At 38.8% G+C, this 26,605-nt stretch overlaps 4 protein-coding genes across 7 annotated transcripts; all 4 read left to right on the forward strand.

Annotated features, from left to right (window-relative positions):
- Nucleotides 1–6,418: 6,418 nt before the first annotated feature.
- LOC146523229 (protein amalgam-like) lies at nucleotides 6,419–9,279 on the forward strand. The gene is made up of 5 exons (XM_085136718.1): nucleotides 6,419–6,838; nucleotides 6,952–7,650; nucleotides 7,744–7,860; nucleotides 7,941–7,981; nucleotides 8,109–9,279. Exons 1-5 carry the CDS (start codon nucleotides 6,796–6,798, stop codon nucleotides 8,232–8,234), a joined length of 1,026 nt encoding a protein of 341 aa, XP_084992844.1. The 5' UTR covers nucleotides 6,419–6,795; the 3' UTR covers nucleotides 8,235–9,279.
- A 2,874-nt stretch (nucleotides 9,280–12,153) lies between these two features.
- On the forward strand, nucleotides 12,154–14,663 carry LOC146523230 (uncharacterized). Of its 3 annotated transcripts, none has more exons than XM_085154825.1 (5): nucleotides 12,154–12,504; nucleotides 12,612–13,307; nucleotides 13,403–13,528; nucleotides 14,042–14,097; nucleotides 14,379–14,662. In XM_085154825.1, exons 1-5 carry the CDS (start codon nucleotides 12,426–12,428, stop codon nucleotides 14,496–14,498), a joined length of 1,077 nt encoding a protein of 358 aa, XP_085010951.1. In that variant the 5' UTR covers nucleotides 12,154–12,425; the 3' UTR covers nucleotides 14,499–14,662. The 3 variants fall into 3 exon arrangements, with proteins under 3 accessions (XP_085010951.1, XP_085010953.1, XP_085010954.1); XM_085154827.1 differs by having other exon boundaries at nucleotides 14,042–14,085; nucleotides 14,379–14,661; XM_085154828.1 differs by lacking the exon at nucleotides 14,042–14,097 and having other exon boundaries at nucleotides 14,347–14,663.
- Nucleotides 14,664–15,649: 986 nt separating this feature from the next.
- Nucleotides 15,650–20,722, forward strand: LOC146523231 (uncharacterized). 2 transcript variants are annotated; one of them, XM_085154830.1, is made up of 5 exons: nucleotides 15,650–16,328; nucleotides 16,403–17,105; nucleotides 17,207–17,329; nucleotides 17,421–17,464; nucleotides 19,752–20,722. In XM_085154830.1, the coding sequence occupies exons 1-5, from the start codon at nucleotides 16,251–16,253 to the stop codon at nucleotides 19,869–19,871; spliced, it is 1,068 nt and encodes a 355-aa protein (XP_085010956.1). In that variant the 5' UTR covers nucleotides 15,650–16,250; the 3' UTR covers nucleotides 19,872–20,722. The 2 variants fall into 2 exon arrangements, with proteins under 2 accessions (XP_085010956.1, XP_085010955.1); XM_085154829.1 differs by having other exon boundaries at nucleotides 16,296–17,105.
- A 1,439-nt stretch (nucleotides 20,723–22,161) lies between these two features.
- Nucleotides 22,162–26,269, forward strand: LOC146523232 (uncharacterized). Its single transcript, XM_085145868.1, has 5 exons — nucleotides 22,162–22,721; nucleotides 22,839–23,546; nucleotides 23,669–23,776; nucleotides 23,986–24,023; nucleotides 24,145–26,269. The coding sequence occupies exons 1-5, from the start codon at nucleotides 22,634–22,636 to the stop codon at nucleotides 24,268–24,270; spliced, it is 1,068 nt and encodes a 355-aa protein (XP_085001994.1). The 5' UTR covers nucleotides 22,162–22,633; the 3' UTR covers nucleotides 24,271–26,269.
- The last annotated feature ends 336 nt before the right edge of the window (nucleotides 26,270–26,605 follow it).

Raw genomic sequence — 26,605 nt, forward strand, 5'->3', positions numbered from 1 at the left:
GAGAAGATTATCAGGACTCCCCTGCCCTCTCTGCAGAGCAGAGGAGAGCTGCCTCCATCCTCAAAGAACCCACACACCCCCAACATAGGTTATACCTTCATAGACGAAGGTTCAGAAGTGTGAAATCTAGAACATCCCGACTCAAATACTCCTTCGTCCCCACTGCTATCAGACTCCTGAACAGCTGACCTACCTCAACTGAAATTTTGCACATCAGGTCACTTTGCACATTAAGCTCCTTTGTACATCCATCTACATCGACATCTGCATACCGCACTTGTCTTCACTTACTTATTTGTACTTTTTTATTATTATTTTTATTTTTTTATCCTTATTTTATCTTTTTTATTTATTTTATTTTATTTTTATTTATTTATTTTTATCTTTTTCATTTTATCTTGTTCTTTTAACCCTTACCTAACTTAGCATATATATAGATTTAGATTCACAAATGCAAAGATCAAAGCACAACAATGCATAATAAAAGATTAAAATTGTTAAACCATTAAAACTATATAAACTATTTTTGCACAAAATGGTTAAAACAATGGATGGAAGTACAGATCAGTTTAAAGTTTACATATCAGATCGAACCTAATATGTAAACTGGGTGGAGGACCCTGCAATTTAATATCAGTTATGCTTTAGACCAGCAGAGGGCAGTAGCCCACCATTATTGTGCTTTGATAAACTTATGAAAAGATCAACATTTTGCTCAAGCGATCACACAACGCTTAGATGTGGCCGTGACCACTAGATAGCTAAGTGGTGAGATATATGTTATTTCAGGTAAGCTCACCGCAAAGGCAAGATGCTTATCTCCACATATCAAAGACTGATGTTTGTGAGACGTGTTTTGTTCAAAACACAAAGCAACACACCCACACAGTGAGGTGTTTAGATGTGTTGTTGTGGTTGACTGACATAAAAAGCTACTCGCTGCCCCCTTTGTTCAACCCCCCGAAACCCCACGATCATGACAACTTTTGATGTCTTAAAACAAACACTTTTCTTCTTTATTGTGTAAGAAAGGTAGCAAAGAAGCAGCGGAGCAATCTGCTGGAGCACAGTGCTACTTTTTCCCTGAAATTATGGAATTTCATAAGTGAGTAAGTCAGGAAGTTATGCTTTTAACCTGGTGCCATGATGAAATGTGACTGTCATGACTTCATTTGGCATCATGTTATTTATCCAGAAAGAACAAACAAACAAACAGAGAGTTGTAAGGAGTGGATGTTTGTTCAACTTTGATCTTGTTTCCTATTGAAACTCAGCCGGCTGAGTAATAAGAAATGCAAAAACACGTCTCGCTACTGAGTTCCCACTGTGGTCAACCTATCTAACAGCGAGTTTAAGCCCCGCGGTTTTTTCACCAGTCCCCCCAAACAAACAACCCACCGCTCCTCCGTCCTGACAGGATGTCTATGTGGTTGTTTTTTTATGCTGTTTGTTTGTTCCAGTTGCTTCACAGTAACAGTTGTGACCTATCACTTCTCATTCTCACGTATGCTTTGACACTTATGTCTATTAATAAGTTCAAAACCTCCCCACAGTCAAGTTACAAAGAAAAAACAGTAGTGAAGTGATGCAGAGCTGAACCTGTTTGAGTTTTTAGAGGAAGGAGGAGGAGCAATATGATAAGGTTTGTAGGGGCCTGGCATTACTTTCTGTTCTCTGTTACCATGTTTTTTTTTTATCCATCCATCCATTCGCTTCCGCTTATCCTTTTCAGGGTCGCGGGAGCCTATCCCAGCTGTCATAGGGCGAGAGGCGGGGTACACCCTGGACAGGTCGCCAGTGTGTCGCAGGGCCAACACACAGGAACAGACAACCATTCGCACTCACATTCACTCGCACATTCACACCTAGTGGCAATTTTGATTATCCAATTAACCTATCACCACAAGCTGCATGTCTTTGGATGGTGGGAGGAAGCCGGAGTACCCGGAGGGAACCCACGCAAACACGGGGAGAACATGCAAACTCCACACAGAAAGATCCCGGCCTCATGTTGGAATTGAACTCAGGACCTTCTTGCTGTGCGGCAACAGTGCTAACCACCGTGCCACCGTGCTAAGATATAATTATTTTAATTTATTTTGCACAAAAACATTTCATTTGGTTTTAAGTTGCTGCCATATTCCTGTTTTTGATCCATTTTCATAAACTAATTTAAGCAAAGTGCTTCAAGTGTGGGCCACTAAATGAGATATTTGCCCAGCAGTGCAGGCACGCATATGTACTGTGATAATGGAAATGCCACCGAGTGACCTGAATTTACTTCTTGAAGCACAGTGGAAAAACATACATACTCCTCCCCATTGTGGTGTTCACAGTGTTTTTGACCTATTTGGAATATGGATTCAGTCTACAGTCATAGTTTTTGATGGTTTTAAAACGTTTTGGTAAATGATGAGTTAATATTGTTTTAGGAAACCACGATAGCTTCTAGCTTTCTCTGGGTCTACTGAAACTCGGCAAGTACTGCAAATATATGAGTCCAAAATGTTAACGGAAAACTACAAAATAAGTTTGCTGACCAAGCCTCATGTACCTACTGTGCTTTTCCCTATTTTCTGTTGTGTCATTTCTACTTTTTAAAATCTGGTTTGACTGATGATGCTATATGATTTTTATATTCAAATGACCATCAGAATTCAAGGCTTTAAAAAAATTACCCAAATGCACCGAATTGTTTCACAATAACTACCATGTGGCAAGTCATGCTTATACGAGGATTTCAACACAGCCAAAGTTTAAAGTCACGAAACAATCCATTACTGTTGTGTTTTTCTATTCTTGTACCTGTGTACAGCAAGTGAGAGTGACTGTGAGAGATTATTCTTTATATGGTCATCTCAGCCACACATCTCTGGCTGCAAGCGCAGAAGCACCACCTACATGCTGCTCAACAGGCTGCCAATCAGAAAAGTTTGTTTAAAGGGCGGGTGCCCTTAAAGCGGGAGGAGCTAAAACAGCTTGTTTCTACCAGAGGATGAACTGAGGGTGGTCTCACCAAGGCTCAGTATTCAATAATTATAAATTATATTCACACAAAGCTACTTTAACACAGTCCCAATAAAAAATTGGAGCTTTTAAACTGCACATGTTCATCTATTTACATGCACCCTTTAAAACTGATGGCAAAGAATAAGCATAATTACATCAGCTACACTTTGGTTTTTATGATTTGAACACGGAAGAGCCAAATACACAAAACATCCGCTCATTTCTTTTTTCTTACTGCATTGGCCGTCTAAACCTAGAGCTTCAAAGAGCAACTTCTTAATATCTCTGTTTTAATCCTGCTCACTCTAAGTGAAAGGAATTGGAAAATACATAATAACATGTTTGCAGTTTATTTAAATAAAGTATGCTGCTCTGGATTTTTTGTGAACTGACTGGAAATATAAAGACTTTATGGCCAGATGACCCAAGTGGAAAAATGTCATCTGACCAATGCTTTTTGGAGAAGTTCAACATGAGAACAAAAGACAATAAAATGACAACTGAGAGAAAGAAAAAGTCTTGTCCAACATGCCAAAATCACACTAAACACCTGCTTTTCTCTTCATTACCAGTTGACGCTTTTAACCTGCAACACGACTTCCTCTCAACTGTTCGTAAAAGAACGACAACAAAATGTTTCCATTGTAGCTCTGGCTTATCAAAGAAGCCGTGAGCATTGCACAGCTTACTGTCACTTTGCACTACTCAGGAAGTGTGGGTTAAAGTGAGAAGACTGCTGGTCAGTAAAGCAGCGTCTGTTCTGAGTCAACAGTCGTAGAAGTTTCACCGCAGCTTTCTTAAAACAGTACCTGACCACAAAGATCAAAAAGACTTATATGAGTCACACGCAGTAGTCTACTTCTGCCTGGTGAAGTTCTAATGCAACTAAATGTGACAAGTGCGAAGCTGAAAGGAGCCAATGAAAATGCTACGTTAGCTAAAAGTATGAAAATGGATAAAAATACCTTACAACAGTCAAGATTGTTCCCTTTTCACCACCAAAAACATGTAAGTGCATGTAAGTGTGCATTGGAATCTTTTACCAGGGGCTCTAATCTGGCACCCTGAGTCATTTTTGTCAGCGTGAACCTTCAATGTACTTTTGCCAGTTACTGGTGAAATGTCTGAACTTCACAGTCATATGCATTTACGTTGACATCCAAAACATTTGTGGGAATGGACCAGAATATTTTGTCACCTTTTGAAAGTACATCGCCACTCATTACAAAACTGAAACAACCCAGAAAAAAGAAGAGAACAATGGTGTGTGTGTGGGCGGGTGGGTGGGTGGATGGATGGGTGGAGGGTTGAATAATGCACATTTCCTGCAATTTTCTATGAATTTCTAGTTCATTGTATTGCAGTGGCATGAAGTGAAATCAACATCTGTCAGCAAAAAAAAGAAAAGAAAAACACAACAGGATCTGTCTCTCCTCCACTTGTCACTGCCCTGTAGAGACACAGAGTGCGACCTTTGACCAAACATATGTGCACAGAACCTGTGAAACTACAGGAAATAAACAAGCGTTGCAAAAGCAATGTTACGTTAAACCTCGCTGTGTAATCAAATCAACCATCAGGTTGAGGTAGGGACTCAGCCCACTTAAGTTCTTCCACAACAAACTTCCCACAAAGTTGGGAGCATGAAATTGTCCAAAGTGTCTTGGTATGCTGAAGCACTATGAGTTTCTTTCACTGGAACTAAGGGGCCAAGCCCAACTCCTGAAGAACAACCCACACCATAATCCCCTTTCCACCAAGCTTTACACTTAGCACAGTACAGTTGGACAAGCACTGTTCTCCTGGCAACCACCAAACCCAAACTCGCCCATTGGATTGCCAGACAGACAAGCATGAGAACACGCCCTCAGTGCTCTAGAGTCCAGTGCTGCATCGGACACTTTGAGTTGTGCTTTGTAATGTAACTATTGGATGAAGCTTGACCATGAAAACCCATTCCATGAAGCTCAGTTCTTGAGCTAATCTGAAGGCCACATGAAGCTTGGAGGTCTGTAGTGATTGACTCTACAGAGAGTTGGTGACATTTGCGCACAATGCGCCTACTCAACTCTGTGGTTTTATGTGACCTAACACTTCATTTATGAGTTGCTGTCATTCCCAATCAGTCCTGCTTTTTTAAAACACTTTACTGTAGCAAAGACATTTCATGACTGGTCTTGTTGCCGATATTCTATCACTGTACCATGCTGGAAATCTGAGAACGACCAGTTCTTTCATAAATGATTGAATATTCTGAATGTATAGGTTCTCGATTTTATACACCTGTGGCCATGGGAGTGATTGGAATACCTGAATTTAATGTTCTGGATGGGTGAGGGAATACTTTCATCAATATAGTGTAGGAATACCTTTCTTTGTGTGGGCAGACAAGTCCAAGTCAAATCCAAGTGTTACGAAACAGGAATGTGGCTGACTAAGATCAGACCCAGATGTAGGTCTCAGCAGGCAGAATTAAACTCAAAACTCATCTTTATTAGCTGGTAACTGGCAGAAAACAAACAGGAAAAGAAAAACTGATAGAGCGGGATAGGTAGTAACTCACAAGGTGTAAACAAACATGTAGAGATGACAAACTTCAAGAGGACACAAAAGGATGAAACACAAAGAGATGACTACAGGAACAGGAAGAGATTAACACAGGAACCAGGATTAAATATTTATGAACTTGACAGAAAGAACAGGGAAAACCAGACAACCACAAAGACAGGGCACAGAGAGGCCAGACAGACACGGGGTCACAACTGGTGAGCTAAAAACAGTAACAAACATTGTCTCACACAGGAGACGCTGAGTCACAGAGATGAAACTAGCACAAACTGGACACAAAAAGGAACTAACATAATGAGACAAGAAACCAAGAACTATAAATAAGAATATAACAAGAACTAAGATGTAGCTGAAAAGTCCAGAACAAACTCAAAAATGCTGAGTTGGAGACCCAGGAGCAATATAAAAGTCATTTTTAATCACTTTTCAATTTGAAATACTTTCAGACAGCCTCAGATGATTCCCAGAGCAACTGCAGTTTTTGTCACTTCCAAGTTAGCTTCATTTTTCAGGTTGTCCCTTCCACAAATTATCGCCAAACACTCCAAAAATTGTCGATCCTGAAAACATCTGTACACCAATTTCTTCATATATGACCATATAAATCTCAGATTTTTAAAATGTCTACAAGTACAGGAACAAATGTGAATTCCTCCCTTATGCTCATTAACTGGATCACAGCATAGACAATTTTGCCATTAACCATAACATGTCAGTATTCACTTCAGATGGTTTAAACTTCTTGACCTGATTTCTGCGTTATTTTCTGTCTCCCCCACTAACACTCCCTCTTAACCCACGTAGCTATTTAAACACACCTCCCCATACAAATTCATGCAACTATGAAAACTTGTGTTGTGACTTAAAAACACATCTATAGATCAGATATTAAAAAACACCCTAGATGTGTTGCAGAACAAATACAAACACACACAAACCTCTATAACTAACAAAAATTGGCCCAAGAAACTTTCCGACATAAAATACACATTACCACACCTTCTGCCCTTAGTACAGCAACAATGATGTCACCAAAAAAGACTTGACCCCAATCACACCTCCAGTCACCTGATCAGTCTGATCTTTTGGAAAGAAACAAACTGTAGTTCTGAATTTAAAACCAACCATTGAGCTTAGCCAATCACGATCAGTCTTCGTCTCCTATAAGAGTTGGGTGCGTCCGTAAAGGCACATGATACATACTGCAGAGCTGCAGAGATGATGCCCTTTTGTGTTTTTCTTGCACTTCTCTATAAAATCTGTGAGTATTTTTCACTTTTTTCACAGTTTCTTTTTTCAAGGATGTAAATTCTAAAAAGAGACTGATAAGATGTTAAAGATATAATTAAAATAATTGCATGCATTTCTGTCCAGGTCAGGTGGTAGCTGCTCACAAGACCTCAAGTGTAATTCAGGAGAGTGGAATCAAGATAGCTAAAGTCGGGGAGAATGTAACAATAACATGCATTTGTCAAGATGATACTGTAACTTTCCTTTCTTGGTACCAGCAAAGCCTGGGTGGCAAACCTAACATCATATCAACTCGGATGAAGCACAACCCAGAAGCTGATATCTATGCACAGTATAAAGACAGGTTTAAAGTCCTTGTAGAAGGTAAAAAAGAATATCTCAAAATCACAAACCTCAGCCTGTCAGATTCAGGGACGTATTACTGTGGGGTTTTAGTCTTTAACGCTATTGAATTTGGACAAGGAGTTTTCCTTCATGTCAAATCACCAGCAACCAGCATCGGATCTGCAATAAACCAGCCAACGTTGAAGCCGCTTCGCTTGGGAGACTCTTTGAACTTGACCTGTACAGTGGAAGCTGAACCATGTGCAGAGGAGCTGAACCTTTACTGGTTCAGGCATGGAGCGTCTCAGTCTGCAGTCATGTATCCCAGCGAGGGACACGTGTGTGCAGACATCTCACAGGAAACACCTCACCAAAAAAATTGCACTTTAAATCTTGCAATAAAGTCAGTGAGCTCCGCTGATGCTGGGATCTACTACTGTGCTTTGGCCTCCTGTGGAGAGATTATTTTTGGAAATGGAACAAAGGTTGAGATTGCAGGTAGGTGATACTGCAGGAGGGTGACTTCATACTACTGTTTCAAGCAATCTGTGAAACACTGACTGTGTAACATCTGTTTTTTGTGTGTGTTAGGTTCCCCTGTCTTAGTTTATCTCCTGAGCGCGGCATTAGGAGGTTCCTTTATTGTGCTATTTGTCCTGGTTTTCATCATGTACAAGCTTAGGAAAAACCTGTGCTCTGTCTGCAAAGGTGAGGTCTCTGCCATCTCTAATGATAATAATCCTCTAACTATGTGACTAGCATGCTTATTTACTTTCTTTGATTTGCAGGAGCTGTTCCTCATCAAACCTGTACAGTCTCAGATGCAGTGGTAGGTGAAAAAGCCTATAGAATCTGCTCACATGTTTTTAATAGAAGCAGATGCTATATTTATATTAGATATGATATGTTTCCAGTTATATTTGAACACAATCCCCCCATTTGTCCGTCACTAACAGAGCCAAGATGCAGACAGCCTCCACTATGCAGCTCTGAGTCTGAAGAGGACTAGTAAACAACATCGTCAAGAAGAAAATGTGGATAATATTTGTGTGTACTCTAGAGTAAAGAGCAGAAAAGTGTGAATGGATGCAAAGATACTCACTGCCAAATGTAAAATCATGTAAAATAAAATATATTTTGTGTGTACCAGCTGAATGACTAATAACTATTGTGAGCTCAGCATTGTTATACATAGACTATCAAACTGAACCCAAATGTAGTGTAGAGAAGCATAAAAACCCCCACGATCTATTAATATCTTCGTAAATGCAGGTCACAGCTACAGTAAGTTCTCACTGTTTACCTTTCACTTCTGTGGTCAAGGTGATGTGAGCGACAGAGTGTAAGTTTCCACCGGTGGAAACATAAGTCCTACGAGAGCTTAAACACAGGAAGACCGGGCTGTTGCCCCCTGGCCACATAACCTCTCATGTTTGCAAGCCCACTCTCACAAGACGTGCTGTGTACGTGAAAAACTAAAAGCAATCGGCAATAAACTACGATTATGAATAAAAGATCGAAGGAGATGGATTTCTTTTACATACCTTCAGCTTCAACTGTGTGAATGCATCTCTTGCTCCACAGGAAGTTGCTTCTTTGTAAAAACAGCAGTCATCCATCCTGAACAGTTTCAGTTCCCTAAAAGTACAAAAAGCTTCACTTTTTAGGAAATTCATTAAAGTTTAAAGTTATCTGCTGCTTAGTTGTTTTTGTAAAATACATAAAATACTAAAAAATAAAACCCAGAGCCAGAGCTGTGGCCCTGCATTATTTGCAATGAACTGAGCATCCATTCATGAAAACAAAACAAAAACACGTTTTATGTTTCTAACATTTCAAACTAAATGGTGGGTAACAGTAGCATCTCGACCCAGTACAACAGTTTGCTCTCAGACTGCAGCTTACTTTTTCAAATCAGTTCAGTTTTATTTATAAAGTGCCAAATCACAACATCAGCCACATCAAGGCCCTTTATTTTGTAAGGTCTAAGCCTCTGCAATAATACAGACAAAACCCCAACGACAACCACCTTTGAGCAAGCTCTTAGCTGTTGCTAAGTGCTCAAACTTTCTTTTAATGAGAAGAAACCCGCAATAGAACCAGGCTCAGGCACAGCTAGTGATCTGCCGTGACCACTTGGGGCTGATGGGACAGGCCTCTCATCTGTGGAAGCAGCTCCCACTTTAGATTCAGGAGAGGGACAACTTCTCTACTTTAGGTTCTTAAGATTAGGCTTAAAATGTTCCTTTTGATAAAGTATATAGCTGGAACATGTAACCCTGAACTCTCCTTTAGTTACTCTAAAGTAGGCCTCATCTGCTGGGGGCTTCCATTCATGCACTGAGCACCCTCCTTGTTACTGTGACAAGATTCCTCACAAATAGTATTTCCAAATAAAGCAGCAACTTTCAATAGTTTAGAAAAAGAACAAAATAATGCAATTCTTCCATGGCCACTTCAAAAGTGAGGTAATTTCCATAGTCTCCTAATTTGAAATACCTAACTTCTTTCAGAGATATTACAGGTAATTGTTACCATCATTACAAATGATTTGTTTTTAAATGAGTAAGATGTTTGAATGTCATTTAGGCTCACTCACGCAATAGGTTGATAGGTGCAGTGTTGGGAAGGTTACTTTTAAAATGTATTCCATTACAGATTACAGAATACATGCCCCAAAATGTATTCTGTAACGTATTCCGTTACGTTACTCAATGAGAGTAACGTATTCTGAATACTTTGAATTACTTGATTTATTATTATAGTTGTATGTTTACAACTACATGAATATACTATTGCTGTGATTTATTACTGTTACTGAAGGTCCGCGGCTCCGAACCGTAGTAAAGGGACCTCTGGCTAATACGGTGGGTTCTGTGTCGGGCTCGTAGCTGAAAACTAGCTTTACTTTGTTGTCTGGGTCAACTTTGCTAGCGAGAGACAGAGAGAGGCGTTGAAAGGCTGCTCCAACTGAACTTATTGTTTTTGGAGGAAAACACGAACACAGTGTACAGTCGAGTCTTAATAGCTTACTTACAACTGGGCTCGTCAGGCACTCTTCTTGGCTGCAGTGGTTATTATTATATTTACATGCTTCCAGCTCCCGTTTTTGCTCGATGACAGCTCATACTTTTCCTTTTTCTCCCTCCCTTGCTCACAGACACATAACGTGTATGGCAGTCCATTCTCCCTGCAGCACGGACTACACTGCCTATGATGCTACATTCTTTAGAGCTATACCTGTAGCATTCTGCCAATCAGCTTAGCACAACAACAACAAAAAGGCCTCTCTCATCCAGGAAACACGCAGAGAGAGCGTCACCCTGTAACCATGGCAACCGTAACGCTGCCACCTGGAACAACAGAACGTAGCTGTCAAACAAAACCCAAACAGTCCTGACCCGCCACAATATGAAACAGGGAAGTATCGCCGTGTAATCCATTTATTTCAACAAAGTAACTGTATTCTAAATACCACCTTTTTAAACGGTAACTGTAACGGAATACAGTTACTCATATTTTCTATTTTAAATACGTAACGGCGGTACATGTATTCCGTTACTCCCCAACACTGGATAGGTGTGCTATCCAATAACTGCTAATAGCTGTCTGCTAGGCCTTACTTATGTTACTAATTACAACGTTTCTTTGTTCTACTGGTTTATGCTAATTTATGAACCAAGCATGGTAATATAGTTTACCCATATACAGTCAGTTGTGATCACTTAAAAAACATCCATATTTTCAAACTGCTAACACTGAAAATATATAGTATACAGACTTGGAGGCAATGTGCCATAACATAATATGTTACTATGTCAAAAATGACACTTTTTGTTAACACAGTAATAGAATGTGATATATTATAATGCAGATTACTCTACTAAATTCAGAAATAGGAAGTTACAATAAGAATGATATGATTAGGTTTTTCAATTATCTGCACAATCAATAGATAGTAAGGGGGAAAAACATCAAGCGTCTATTTTTCCTCCTGCGTTTGTGTGCAGGGAGACAGTCTAACGTTTGAGGAGTGGTGATATTGATATTACTTTTATCTTTATTGCACAAAAGGACAAGAGTTTCCACGTAAAGTGCACATTGCACCTAGAACAGAAACAGCCACCAGCATTACACTGGCTCTTTGCAAGTATCCGCACACACAGCGTGCTAACACAAAGCTAACAAAGAACCCAGAGTGAGTGTATGTCAACGCCAGCCCAGGAGCCAGAGCCCGATCTTCAAAGAGTAAAAAATCAATGCAGTCATCAACAAAGTTGTCTCATTGTAGCTTCTATTTCTACACGTTCCTGCAGTTTAATAACAGACACAGTTGCTATGAAGCATCTTTGTGTTGTTGTTGTTTTTTTTAAATACCGGACATATGCATGTCCTTAGTAGGACAGAGATTTGTGTCAGTCAGCTATGTGACAGTGTATTTCTGGTAGTACAGTGGGTGACATCACAGTGGTTACATTCATATATAGTCTATGTTAAAAATACCACATGAAACATTTCTGTTATGCTTTCTCTTACTTTTCTTCACGTTGCGCCATATGGTGTTAATTAAAAACAAAACACCTCTACCATGATTAAATAGATCTCCTTATGCTGTTGTGTTTGTATGACATTGCATAACTACACAAGCTGTACAAAATAAAGCACTAAATCTCTCAGTTTTTATCCACATGAACACTGAAAAAGTCACAAAAAAGACCAATCTAAACATTATACAATATGACTAAAGATACATTTATTGTAAAGTCTGTGAAGGCTCACAAGTTTATTCTTGTTCATAAACATTACGGTGATAAAATCAAGAGGTGAGACCTGGCTACCTCGTAACAACACATCATATTCAAAACCAAACATGCGTAATACATTCAGACCTTCAAAGAATGCTAATGTTAACTAGCCAATGCTAATGGTGAACATTTACATATGCTGCAGGTTGCAAAGCACCTTCATTAGTAGAATAACATTAACTGAGTGATGAGTAAATTATTCAGTAGTACTCATGTGATTGGTCACATGTACAGGCAGAGCCTGCCATAATGTAAACTGGATGTGCATTTTCTTCAGTAAATCTGCACAACTTGCTCTTTGAAATAAACTTTTTCAAATCTGCTTTGATTACCTCCTTTGTAGATCGTCTCATAGACCTAAATGAACCCTACAGGGGGCACTGAGCATGTGATCTTTCAGTCATTCTGAGTGACCAATCAAAAACAGTCTTGTCTCTGATAAGTAGAGAACGTAAAGACCTTCTCTCAATGGTCCACAGCAATTTGAACAAAATGACACCCCCACTGTTATCCTTCTATGTGACATATCTACTCTCAGGATCAATAGGTAAGTTGCATCTTAAATAATATTGTTAACAGCTATACAGTCTCATAAATTCCAATACTTATCCAGTTATTATATTAAGTTCACTGTGTATTTTCTTTTATTTCCAGTTCATTTGGCAGCTCTGAAGCTATCACCATCATTAAATATCACATTTGTTAAAGCTGGTCAGGATTTAACTTTAAATTGTTCATTCAATCAAACTACTGTTGCAGTGATGTTTTACTGGTATAAGCAACCTCTGGGACAGAAACCACAGCTGGTGTCGAAATTCTATAAGCATGAAAGAGATGGCACGTTCACTGATGAATTTAAGAATGAGTCTCGCTTTGAACTGGAAACTATGAACTATAAAAACAACTTGAAGATCTCAAAAGCACAAATGTCAGACTCTGCTAATTACTACTGCATAAGTGGCTATTCATATGTGTATGAATTTTTGGAGGGGATTATCATCCAAGTGAAGGATTCAGATTTGGTTTTCAAAGCTTCAGTTCATCAATCAACACCTGAGACCATCCAGTCTGGAGGCTCTGTGATGCTGAACTGTACAGTGCATGCTGGAACCTGTGAAAAACACAGCGTTTACTGGTTCAAAAACTCTGAAGAATCTCACCCTGGACTCATCTACACCCATGGAGGCAGAAATGATCAATGTGAGAGGAATCGCAGCTCGCAGACCCAAACCTGTGTGTACAACCTGAAAATGGAGAGTCTCAATCGGTCTCATGCTGGGACCTACTACTGTGCCGTGGCTTCATGTGGACACATACTGTTTGGAAATGGGGCCAAGCTGAACATTGAGGGTAGCTACCACTCCTGCCTCTTTTGTTAAACAGTAACAATAGTTTCTAATCAAATACGATGTATGTGGTGTCTTTTAATGTCTGGTTCTCCACAGAAGAGGGGGAATCTTTTATCTATGTGTACGCCTTGAGCGGAGCTTTGGCGTTCAACTCAAGTCTGTTGGTTTTCCTGGCTTATGCAGCCTATACCTTATACAAGAGAAAAAACTGCAAATGCACAGGTAGGTTAACTGACTTCTTTACATTTTACTGAATGCAATAACAAGGCAGAAAGACATTAATAAGTTGTTAAGTAGTCATAATGCTCATTGTTACGTTAACTGAAGATATTAACTGGTGTTTCTTCAGCACACTTGGTTGAAATTTTTGGTCGACTCGCTTAAAGTCCAGATAATGTGTACAACAAGTACATTTCTTTCTTTCATTTTTCTTTTTAACAAAGTCCTTTCATAAATATGTTTACTACATAAATGCAATTTGTACTTTTTCTTACTGTCAATTGCAAAGATGTAAAAAAAAATCTTAAATGTAGTTTATTTAATGAATTAGCTCAGGACATACCTAATTTATGTTTATATTAAGTCATATGGGGTTTACTGAAACAATCTTAGTACTTCAGTTGTTCAGTATATTAAAGTGTCCTCTGCAATTCTGTGTTGACTACATATGGAGAGTCATTTTGTCTTGACTGAGTTAAAAGAATGATCATTTTTTTCTTTCTTTTTTATAAACAGACCCTCGCGCGGAGTCTTCAGGGACCTCAGATCCAAATGGAGACGTAAGTTTTTCTGTAATGTTCTAATTTTAAAAAAAATTATCAGTGAATAAATTAACTGTTTTTCGAGACCTTACAATGGAAGGAAAAAAAACACAGAATGAAGAGCACCTTAAAAATTCAATGCATTGCAGTATTACATATTCTTGTGAAGATCACAATGTTCAGTTTTCACTTGTAGTGGTTCTGTTGTTTTGAAATTAATTTTATTATAAGTGGGGTTCTTTTAATGTGCCATCCAGTGGTTATGCTTTCTGGTTTAAGGGCAACATTTTTCTTTCTTTTTTTCTAAACAGGCATCCCAAGATGCAGACCATCTCCATTATGCTGCTTTGAAGGTAAACAAGGCCACCAGATCAAGAAGGCAGCAAGAGGACACCCTTAGCCAATGTGTTTATTCTAGTGTGAAGCAATAAAGCTGGACATGTTTTCTTTGTAGTCTCTGTAAGAAAAATGACACATTTTTTGCTTTTTTGTTTGTGTGGTTTTCTCCTCCGTAAACTAAATGTAAATCTGTGGCTTACAAAATAAACAGACATGTTTGCTTAACTGCAGCTGAGCCAGGTTCTTTTGTCAAAGGTGTGATATTTCCATTGTCACTGTCACTTGTACATTGTACTATACTTGCATTCACGATGTACAGCGAACGACATACAACTGTACAACAGTTGTGTGGTTTCACAATGCACCTTTGTGTTGCAGAGCTTAAGATCTGAACAGCCCTCTTTATTTAACAAAGCCTGTGCATAATTAGCACTTCACCCTCTAGTTCAACACACATTATTTGATTCTAGATTGATTTTTGAATGAGACACTCTCATTAACACAATCTGAGTCAGGAGGAAACAACCGGCATGGCACTGCAGATGTGACTCATACAACACGGTCTTCTTCCAGGTGTGGTAGGTTGCTCACACAAAGCGGCAACCATTTCACAACAACAAATCCCGCCACCATTGCAAAGTCTAAAATGATTATGTGACACACACAAATCTTCCAGATTATCTGCCCTAAATGTATCGATGGCATCTGTAAGCCTTTGCAGGTTGTTTACTCTAAATGTGTCGTCTGCGCACAGCAGAGCTGAGGGAGTCTTTTTTTAGCGTCTGTGTGGTTGATAGGCAAAAACATAGCTCTCAGTATACTTCAGCCATGCACTCCTGTAGGACCCTTTGCACTCTTTGTGGTCTCAAACAGGAAGTCGCTGCATTGTTTTTGTACATTGCAGCCACACAGTTTAACTCGCCTTACCAATTACTCTTTTAGGTAGTTAAAAAAAGACAACAATCTGGTAATTACAATAGTTTGTTTGCAATTTCCCTGAAGAGCAGGTGTCCTGTACTAATAAAATAGCTAATATTATTAATAGTCATTTTAATAGCTAACATTTGTGCATACTGCACACTCTGTGCATGTATAATATAAGTAAACATTACCACCAACCGCAAATAGCAGCTATTTAGAGATTAGCCTGAGCTTCTTTTAATGACTCCCAGCAAATCTATTCGTGCTCCGCCCCATATATCAGCTCTTAAATATGAGTCCTTCATATATGAAGCAGTGAATACCCCTGTAAAATTTGCATAATGTAAAAAATATATATTTTATATATTTTCTAATGTTATCTTGACATAATGGTTTTAATATTACCATATTCTTCCAGGACTCATTGGTTATCTCTTCAGGTTTTCTGTCTGTGTTAGCGCTGGCACTTGTGCAGAGTATTAAAAGAAAGTGTTGCCCACAATTAGCTAACATAGACACACCCAGCTGTTGCTAATACATTTAATATAAAATCAGATTTTCCTTTATGGACCAAGACTTTTTTTGTTACTGAAGAACATAATGCATGGGTAATACAGACGTGCAATACATGAAAATAGTTAACGTACCATTTATTGTTACAGTTTGTCATTTTCTGATATGTTGTGATCAAAAACAGCAATTTACAGAACATCAAGTAATGAAAGTAACAATAGTTAAAGCAATGTCATAGTGTACCTGATTACATTTAAGTTGAAATTAAAGGGACAGAAATCGGTGTGGAACATCACAAGTCTTAATGCTCCTAGGCGTTACTTCTCGTTAGCCAATCAAATGCAGTCCACTCAGTGGAATAAAGGGCTTGGTGAGAGTCAGTACATTCAACAGGGTACGATGTGGACACGATGATGACTCTAAAGTTTGCTTTGTGTCTGACTTGCCTGGCACTTGGTAGTGTAGGTAAGTTGTCTCTAATAAATACAGCTGTATAGAACATATATATACTGATATACATAATCTTTTAAAATCAATGTTTTTTTCCTCTTCAGCTCAGAAGACTAACCTGAAATCCTCAGTTTATGTGCGTCAACAAAGTGGTTTTGTGTCGCCTAGCATTGGTGACAAAGTGACTTTGCAATGTTTCTACGAAGAAGATGCAGTGATGTCTTACTGGTATAAACAATCTCTGGGACAGAATCCAAAGCTTGTGTCTAAATTTTATAAACATGAAAAAAGTGGCACATTTTACAGTGAGTTTGAAAACAATTCTCGTTTCTCACTAGACACTGGAAATGGTAACAATCACTTGATCATTTCAGATATACAGATTTCGGACTCAGCTACTTATTACTGCATTGGTATCTATGTATACGACTTTGAATTTTCTGAAGGTGTTACTGTCAGTGTAGAGGGTTTGGGGATAAACATCCAAACTTTGCTCCATCAGTCTGAGCCGATGGTTCCATCTGAAACTATTCAGCCTGGAGGCTCTGCTCTGAACTGTATTATACACAAACATACCTATGATGGAGGCCACAGAGTTTACTGGTTCCAGGACTCCACCGAATCCCATCCTGGACTCATTTATGCCAACGGAGTCAGGAGTGATGAGTATGAGAAGAGGCCTACGACACAAACACACACCTGCTTCTACAACGTACCCATGAAAAGTCCTAATCTATCTGATGCTTCGAGCTACTGTGCTGTTGCCTCATGTGGACACATACTGTTTGGAGACCGGGAAGAGCTCCACTTAGAGCGTAAGTAGCAATATAAAATATGTTTCATATTTGCATGACTGTGACTGTTTTACACACAAAGCATGTTCAAAAATGTTTGCTTTACTCATCTGATCTTGCAGATGAGCACTCTGTTGTCTTGGTGTATTTCCTGAGTGGAGCGTTGATATTTACCATTATCCTGCTGCTTATACTGTCATATGCAGCACTGACGATTAATATCAAAATGAAATGCCAAAGTTCAGGTAGGCTGTGGTTACTTTTCACTCATGTTTAGGTAGCATATACAGTCATAAAGACTTAAAAAGCATCTTTGTCTCCAATCTTCATAACCAGACTCTCAAGCAAGATCTGCAAATGCCTCAACTCCAAATACAGAAGTGAGTACTAATCTGCCAGTCTAACTGTATGTAGACAGACAGAAGTGGGTTGCGCCAGTTTTCTAGTTTGTGATGTTGCAATTTTTGCATTTCTACTATCTTAAGCAACAGAAAATTATGTTTGGACCTATGTTTACTAAAAGCAATCTTTAAAAACAAATAAGAGGAAACATTGCTACATACCTTCACAGACACATTGCCACATACAGTGGGGCAAAAAAGTATTTAGTCAGCCACCGATTGTGCAAGTTCCCCCACTTAAAATGATGACAGAGGTCAGTAATTTGCACCAGAGGTACACTTCAACTGTGAGAGACAGAATGTGAAAAAAAAATCCATGAATTCACATGGTAGGATTTGTAAAGAATTTATTCGTAAATCAGGGTGGAAAATAAGTATTTGGTCACCTCAAACAAGGAAAATCCCTGGCTCTCACAGACCTGTAACATCTTCTGTAAGAAGCTTTTCTGTCCCCCACTCGTTACCTGTATGAATGGCACCTGTTTGACCTCATCATCTGTATAAAAGACACCTGTCCACAGCCTCAACCAGTCAGACTCCAAACTCCGCCATGGCCAAGACCAAAGAGCTTTCGAAGGACACCAGGAAAAGAATTGTAGACCTGCACCAGACTGGGAAGAGTGAATCTACAATAGGCAAGCAGCTTGGTGTGAAAAAATCAACTGTGGGAGCAATCATCAGAAAATGGAAGACATACAAGACCACTGATAATCTCCCTCGATCTGGGGCTCCACGCAAGATCTCATCCCGTGGGGTCAAAATGATCATGAGAACGGTGAGCAAAGATCCCAGAACCACACGGGGGGACCTGGTGAATGACCTGCAGAGAGCTGGGACCAAAGTAACAAAGGTCACCATCAGTAACACACTACAACGGCAGGGAATCAAATCCCGCAGTGCCAGACGTGTTCCGCTGCTGAAGCCAGTGCATGTCCAGGCCCGTCTGAAGTTTGCCAGAGAGCACATGGATGATACAGCAGAGGATTGGGAGAATGTCATGTGGTCAGATGAAACCAAAGTAGAACTTTTTGGTATAAACTCAACTCGTCGTGTTTGGAGGAAGAAGAATACTGAGTTGCATCCCAAGAACACCATACCTACTGTGAAGCATGGGGGTGGAAACATCATGCTATGGGGCTGTTTTTCTGCCAAGGGGACAGGACGACTGATCCGTGTTAAGGACAGAATGAATGGGGCCAAGTATCGTGAGATTTTGAGCCAAAACCTCCTTCCATCAGTGAGAACTTTGAAGATGAAACGAGGCTGGGTCTTCCAACATGACAATGATCCAAAACACACCGCCCGGGCAACAAAGGAGTGGCTCCGTAAGAAGCATTTGAAAGTCCTGGAGTGGCCTAGCCAGTCTCCAGACCTCAACCCCATAGAAAATCTGTGGCGGGAGTTGAAAGTCCATGTTGCTCGGCGACAGCCCCAAAACATCACTGCTCTTGAGAAGATCTGCATGGAGGAATGGGCCAAAATACCAGCTACTGTGTGTGCAAACCTGGTAAAGACCTAGAGTAAACGTTTGACCTCTGTTATTGCCAACAAAGGTTATGTTACAAAGTATTGAGTTGTATTTTTGTTATTGACCAAATACTTATTTTCCACCCTGATTTACGAATAAATTCTTTACAAATCCTACCATGTGAATTCATGGATTTTTTTTTCACATTCTGTCTCTCACAGTTGAAGTGTACCTCTGGTGCAAATTACTGACCTCTGTCATCATTTTAAGTGGGGGAACTTGCACAATCGGTGGCTGACTAAATACTTTTTTGCCCCACTGTACAGTTATGGCTTCCATCAACATAATGACCAACCATTGGAAGTTATCAAGTTTGAAGATATCAGTAATACTGTATATGGACAAAAGTACTGGGCCATCTAAACATTAGAACCAGAAGAGCTGCTCGGCTATAACAAAACATGCCACGGTGCAGTTTTTGTGTTTATGTAAATACCAGAGGAGGTTTGAAACTCTGCAGTTATTAGGTCAGCAGAGAGTTGGCAATTTTGACACATTTCTGTGGTACAAGGAGACGTGAGACACAATATAAATGTATACATATTGCAAATGAAATCTGGTACGAACTGTGAGATTCCCACCATCAACTGCACCTGCCTGCTACTGAATGTAAAGCAGCACATTTGATGATGCATTTATTCTTCCAGGTGTGTAGATGTCCTTAGCAATGTGAAATTATGTTGTAGTGGCAATAAAGATTAATAAAGTACTAATTTTAAATTGTTATGTTATTATCAGGGTAACCAAGATTCAGACAACCTCCATTATGCTGCTTTGAGGGACCACAAGGTCAACCGATCCAAGAGACAAAGAGACAACACAAACACCGAATGTGTGTACTCCAGTGTCAAACAGTAAACCTGGAATTTCATTTGTAGCCATGTTGTCCTGTAAGAAGAACTGTGTCTTTAAAGCATTTGTTTTTTGTTTGTTTTTTAGATTTGTTGATTGTTGAAGCATTGTTGTAATATATTGTGTATGGTAAGAAGAGAACTACAAGCCAGAGAGAAATAAAGTTATAAGATTGCTACATAAAAGCCAGTAGAACTGTGAGGAACATAAGCTAGCAAGCTCATATTACAAATATTACAAACTCAGTAATGCAAAAGGATCATAAACAGATCGTCTCTGCAAACTCTAAGTGTGGCCTTCAGACTGCACGCACAGAAACAGCAGGCCTGTGCCTTCTCATAGCAGTGTTGTGGTAAGCAGGCACTTAACTTCTAAATATGCAGTTACACTGAACACGACAGGAAACAATTTATCAGTGAAAATCTTCTGATAATTTAAGACATGTCACATATCTTTCACAACTGCATTTGCAGAATGTTGTTCCATTTGGTGTTGTTTGCACACCTGAAACCAGAGAAGTGAGACTTCTGTGTGGTCAACAGTCAAATGACTTTCAAAGTGCTTTGAAGAACACCTAGCTCACTTTGTCTTTCTGGTTTCAGACAGGAAGTGTCTGCAGTGTGTTTATGGACTGCAGCCATGCAGTATTAATGATGCTCAAGTTTCTTCAGTAGACTACATCAAAATACTAAAATAAATCAAAATGTAATCAATCACATTGTCTTTGTTTTATTCATTTTATTCATATAGGATGCACTCTATAACTATGTTGCTTCTTACCCACACAAAACCAGTGAAGCCCAAGCTCTTGTGGCCTTTCAGTCTATAAGGTTCACACACATTTTAACTAACACAATTCTATGACAGACATGAAAAGTAAAATAAATGTAAATAAAATGTAAATAAAAATAAATGTAATTTGGTGCAATATAAACATTTCCTTATGGCTAAAACATGAACCAAATATCAAAAACTTTGTTCCCGCTGCTTTTTTAAGATCCATTTTTTTTTTGCTTTTAGCCTTTACTAGAGGACAGTGAATACAGATGCAGGTGTTTGACCTCCTTAACCAGGAGAACTGTACTGGGATCCAGTATGATCCCAATTAACATAAATGACTGAGACTTAGTGAGTGAGAGTTCAATAAAAGTGACAGTAGCTGTAGGAGGCAGCTGTGTCAGAGACAACAAGAGTGAACTACCAACCACTACACCTACCAATGTGATAACGCCTCAATTGAATCGTCGTTCATCTTTGTAAAATTTTGTAACATCACCTTCCTAGTTGTACCTCCATTGCTAGACTCTGGTAGAAAACAGCTATGAAGATGCAGGTCGTTACACGTGTCACCAGGGTGGAAAAGTCAGTGATGGGGACGAAAGCTGATCTGTTTGCAGCTGCAATACTTCCTTCTCTCCTATACTCAAAATTATATTTTTTATCGCGCAATGTTCAGTCCGTGAGTCTTTTCAAGGCATGTACGCTTGATATTATTAAATTTACATCTAGTCAACATGCAAGCTTCAACTCATGGCTCACAGTGTGGGATAGTGTCGCTTTCATGACATTGCTGTTAATGTTTAAAGAGCAAGTTTCACGTCTGTGCAATTGGATTTTCACTGATTTTCCATTCATTTTCTGGATTTTTCATGTTATTTAAGTTTTTTTTTATCACCAAACGCACCACTTTGATTCAGATTAATATATCTCAACGATTGCAGCAAGTCCATTTATGGCCCCCATTGGGTGGACATTGATGGTTGTATTGTGAGTAAGTCACATGATGTCCTCATGTGGGGGAGGCTGTAGCTCAGGCGGTAGAGCAGGTCATCTACTGATCAGAAGGTTGGTGGTTCGATTCCTGGCTTCCCCTAGTCTGCATGCCAAATATTCTTGGGCAAGATACTAACACCAAATTGCTCTCCGATGCATCCATCGGAGTATGAGTGTGTGTGAATGTTACTTAGAAAGCACCTATAAAAATTTCCTAGTGTGAATGCACAAGTTGTGTAAAGCACTTTAAGTGCTCAGAAGAGTAGAAAAGCGCTATATAAGAACCAGTCCATTTACGATTATTGCCCTAATGTTCCCCAACATTAGGGAACATTAGTGGCCCCAATGGCCACTCATATTATTGCAACCGAAAAGACAATAAAAAGATGTATATAAACTACTATAATATAATATAAACTACTAACAGAACAGAAGCCTAGAAAATCAAATTATGATAATGCAGCATTTCTCTCTAAGCATGCTCGACAATTAGAAATGTGAAGGTGGCACCAGCAAGAGAAACACTGAAACATATCCAAATGTATGAATGACGGGAAGTTAAAAATAAGGAATATGATCTTTTCATAGAGCATTTAAAAAGGATATGGCCCACTGAAGTAAGAAAACTTGCATCACCAGATATGGCACACACACAGTCACTACAATAACTAATGTCTGTGGCATCTTTCAATCAGATCTTGGTTCATTTCACTGTTCTTAAGACAATAAGTAGCGCTAAATTACTTTTCACACTAACCGGAAACATCCTAACCTTGGCCAAGTTTGCTCTCACTCACGTTGTTGATTTTTGGGGTTTTAATGGTTAAAATAATGTAATACTATAACTCTGGTGTTGTTTTCCACATCTCTTGCTGCGAGAACCAAAATTCACAATGAAGGGGGCGTTAAACTTTTGTACCCTGTTTCAAAAATAGTTCAGTGTCACTTTTGGTTAGCCAATCAAACGGAGCCTTGTCTCTAAGACTAGAGGACGTATGGAGGTTTTCTACATTGGTCAAGACCTTTTTATCACAATGACATCTCTGAATTTTGCTTTGATTTGCCTGTTCTTCTGGAAAATTGGTAAGTTGGGAATACCTTAAATTCTTAAAAATATAAATTAAATCTCACAATTTTATTTTAATGATTCTTATAGAGTGATTAGGCTTTTATTGTGATGTTGTGATGTTCTCTTTACAGACCAGGTAACTAATATTCAGCTCACCTCAAATGTTCGTCAAGAGAGTGGCTTTATATCAGCCAATGTTGGGGACAATGTAACTTTGCGATGTTTCTACGAAGGTGATGTTGCGGCTATGTTTTACTGGTACAAACAAACCCTGGGACAAAAGCCAAAGCTCATTTCTAGCTTCTACAAACATGACAAAAATGGCACTTTTAGCGAGGATTTCAAGAACAATCCAAGATTTTCTTTGGACAGTAAAAATGGAAAGAACCATTTGACAATCTTGAATTTACAAATGTCTGACTCAGCAACGTATTACTGCATAAGCTGCTATGCGTACAAGTTTGAATTTGCAGACGGCGCCACTATCCATGTGAAGGGTTCAGGTTTGAACCTTCAAACTTCAGTCCATCAGCTGTCTTCTGCAACCGTCCAGCTAGAAGCCTCTTTGACTCTGAACTGTACAGTCCACACTGGGACCTGTGATGAAGAACACAGTGTTTACTGGTTCAAAAGCTCAGAAAAATCCCATCTAGGACTCATTTACACCCATGAGGGCAGGAACAATCGCTGCGAGAGGAAAACTAACACACAAACGAACACGTGTGTCTACAATTTGCCAATAAAGAGCTTGAATTTGTCTGATAATGGGATGTACTACTGTGCTGTTGCCTCTTGTGGACACATACTGTTTGGCAACGGGACCAAGCTGGGCTTGGAGGGTAAGTGGCATTCTAGTAGCCTGTCTCACATTTGCTAAACAGTCTTTAATACTCTCTCATTCAGCTTTTAATGGAAACATATTAACAACACTGATGGTTGATGGATGTTTGGTTCTCTACAGATGAGGTGACCTTTCCTGACTTTCTTGTGCATGTTTTAAGTGGAGTCTTGGCATTCACCACCACTTTGAGTCTTTTAATGGGTTTTCTAGTGTGCAAGATGAATAAAGGTAACCAGTCACTAGTATCTACTTGCAGTCAAACATGGTTAGATATAGTGCACAAAAAACTGGAAGGGTGTATGAAAGGGCACATGTGGCTTACAGTGTAAAGTGCTTTGATTTGTTAGTAATACTGGATACACACTATATAATATTGTTTTCTTGAACAGCGTGTATTTACAGACAAAGGCTTTCATTTTTTTTGTGTTTCACAATAGAGTCACAAGCAAGATGTTCAGATGCAGCTAATGCAGAGGTGACTATAATTTTTTGATATATATCAAATTATCTTTTGAACAGCTGCCAATACATATATTATACTGTAGCACTTGATTTTTTTTCTATAACATTTATTGACTCGTGTATTTTTGTACCAGGGATACCGAGATGCAGACAACCTTCACTATGCTGCCGTACAGACACAAAAGTTCAACCGGCAAAGGAGGCAGATGAATGACACCGTGAATCACTGTGTGTACTCCAGTGTAAGGCAGCAGATTTGAACCTGTTTCATCTAGACTTTGTTTCAGCGTAAGATGTGGTTTTGTTAGCGTGTGTTTTGAGATGTGTTGTGAAGATAATCAGTACAAAGCCTTGGTTACAAAGGTGCTACATTTCCATTATCAGTATACTTGTTGATTCTCAGGGGTAAGAAAAACAGTAAGAACACATGTTACTTTACGAAGCCAACCTTTGACATTGCATGTGCATAACACACTGTGCCACATCATCATAAATATAAGCCAGTTTATGTCACAAGAAATACAATGTACAAAGTAATGAGTGCTCTCTACTGGGGAATATCTGTTTATCTTTTCATATTGTGGTTACATATTCAAGAATCTTTTTTATAGCTTAGATTAAGGTCTGAAGTTAAAAAAAAGTCATAAAGTTAAGTCTCTATATGTCTGGGTGAGCATATTCAAAGATAAAACAAACAATCTGCTCTTCTGTTTTTGTGTCTGTGTAGTTGCAAACAGGAAGCCTCCACTACTTTTCCACCATTGCAGCCGTATACTGGCTAAAACAACAAGGTTAATGCAAATAGCAATTTTGAACTAACTCTGCTGAAAGTTTGCAGCAAGGCTATTTTTCCATAGTGTAGTGGTTTACGTGTTCAACGGGTAAAAGATTTCTGGTTCAATTCCAGGAGGAGAGATGAATGGAGTATTTCTCTGAAATTGCAAAAGTTAGAAAAAGCAAAAAAAAATTAAAATGGAGCTACCTGCTTGTGAATAAATGATCTGCCAAAACTAGCATGATCTCTATGAAGGGCCTTCTTGCTGTGCTGGTGTATTTTGCACGGTTTTAATGAAATTTTCTGACAAATAAAATATATTACACACCTTTCAAAATGCTTATTTGGGTTATTTTCTTTACTGCTGACTGTTTGGAAGATATCTGTGTCTTTGTGTTGCACCTGTATAATTTATGAATACAGCTTGCTAACATTAGCTGGAAATTTAGCACTCCACCCTGATATGACTGAAATAACTGATATACAAGACTTGGTAAGTCTTAAATCTTTGTTTTTCCCCATTAGCTGCCTGTCCTCATAAACACACAAAAATGGTCTTTTTTAAATTCTACATAACTTACAAATCTTATCTTGTATAACTAAGACATAGAACTCAAGACTTCTTGGTTTAAGAAGCAGTGATTGTGTGTTAAAGTGATGTCACCCACTGGTTTGTGTGGATTACTTTGGTATTTTGGATGTTGCCATGTTTTTTAAAACATCAAAACACATATTTGGACCGGAGAGTAGAGCTTCAGAGTTATCAGCTTAGTAAGTCTAAGGGGTTGAATAAACTGAATACCCAAAATCTTGAAGTAAACATTAAACAAGAAAAAACTATAAATACTAGTCACTCAATATAGTCACACCTCTTTTTATGCATACACATGTGCATAGATTTATTATGCTTAAGAAAATGTGTTCACAAAAAATTCCACCCCGTCACAGTTTCTTCTGCAAACACAAGGTCAAACTCAAGCAATCATTTCAGTGAGACTTATGTTAGCCAAGTTAAGCTGTAGTGGTCTTTGTGGGTTTCAGAAGAATGAAGAGGCGTAAGTACTTTAGTGGGGAGTCAGTCTTAAAGAAAACTGCATTAAACCACAAAGTAAATGGACTTTGTGGGTATATTATCTAATTTACCTTCGAGGTGTTAAAATGCAAGCCCTAAAGACCACATGCAAACAACCAATAAACCTTTATAGACCATAAAACAATCCAAAGAGAGAAGGCATTATGTCAAATGTCAGCTAATAGAATTCTTTGCAGTTCTGTGACAAACGTGGAGATGAGACCTTTTATAGACTACAGAGGCCTGTTGGCCACTCTTAGGGCATCTGTCCAAACTTTAGGCCTAAAACGTAAGCAAATGTCTTCCGCATATAGTTATTATAAAGTGGCAAATTATCTAAGGAGAACAAAACGGCGTGTTTTGTACCATGAAACTGTTTTTTAAAATGTTGTACATCAGTTAAATTGGGCATTTTAACAGGGAGTCTACAGAAATCAACTACTTTTGAAGACACCCTCAAGTTTTTGGCATTTCCTCATTGCTTTTTATTGTTTGCATGAGATGGGAAAGTCACCTGACTGTTTGAGACATCACTCAAATTTGCCAGAAAGTGCTGGAAATTGATGGCATTTCCCTAACAAAGGATATTGTCATAACTTTTGCAAAGTTCCTAAGGGTTTTCTCCAAAAACAGCATTCATGCTCAGCATTATTATTATTTCAAACTTATGAATACACAAAGATTGTTTGCTGTTTTCAAAGGACCAGATTCCAGAAGACCTCAATCAACATATAAACATCATCCTGGT

This window comes from Neolamprologus multifasciatus, chromosome 3 (assembly GCF_963576455.1).
Source record: "Neolamprologus multifasciatus chromosome 3, fNeoMul1.2, whole genome shotgun sequence".
NCBI lineage: Eukaryota > Metazoa > Chordata > Actinopteri > Cichliformes > Cichlidae > Neolamprologus > Neolamprologus multifasciatus.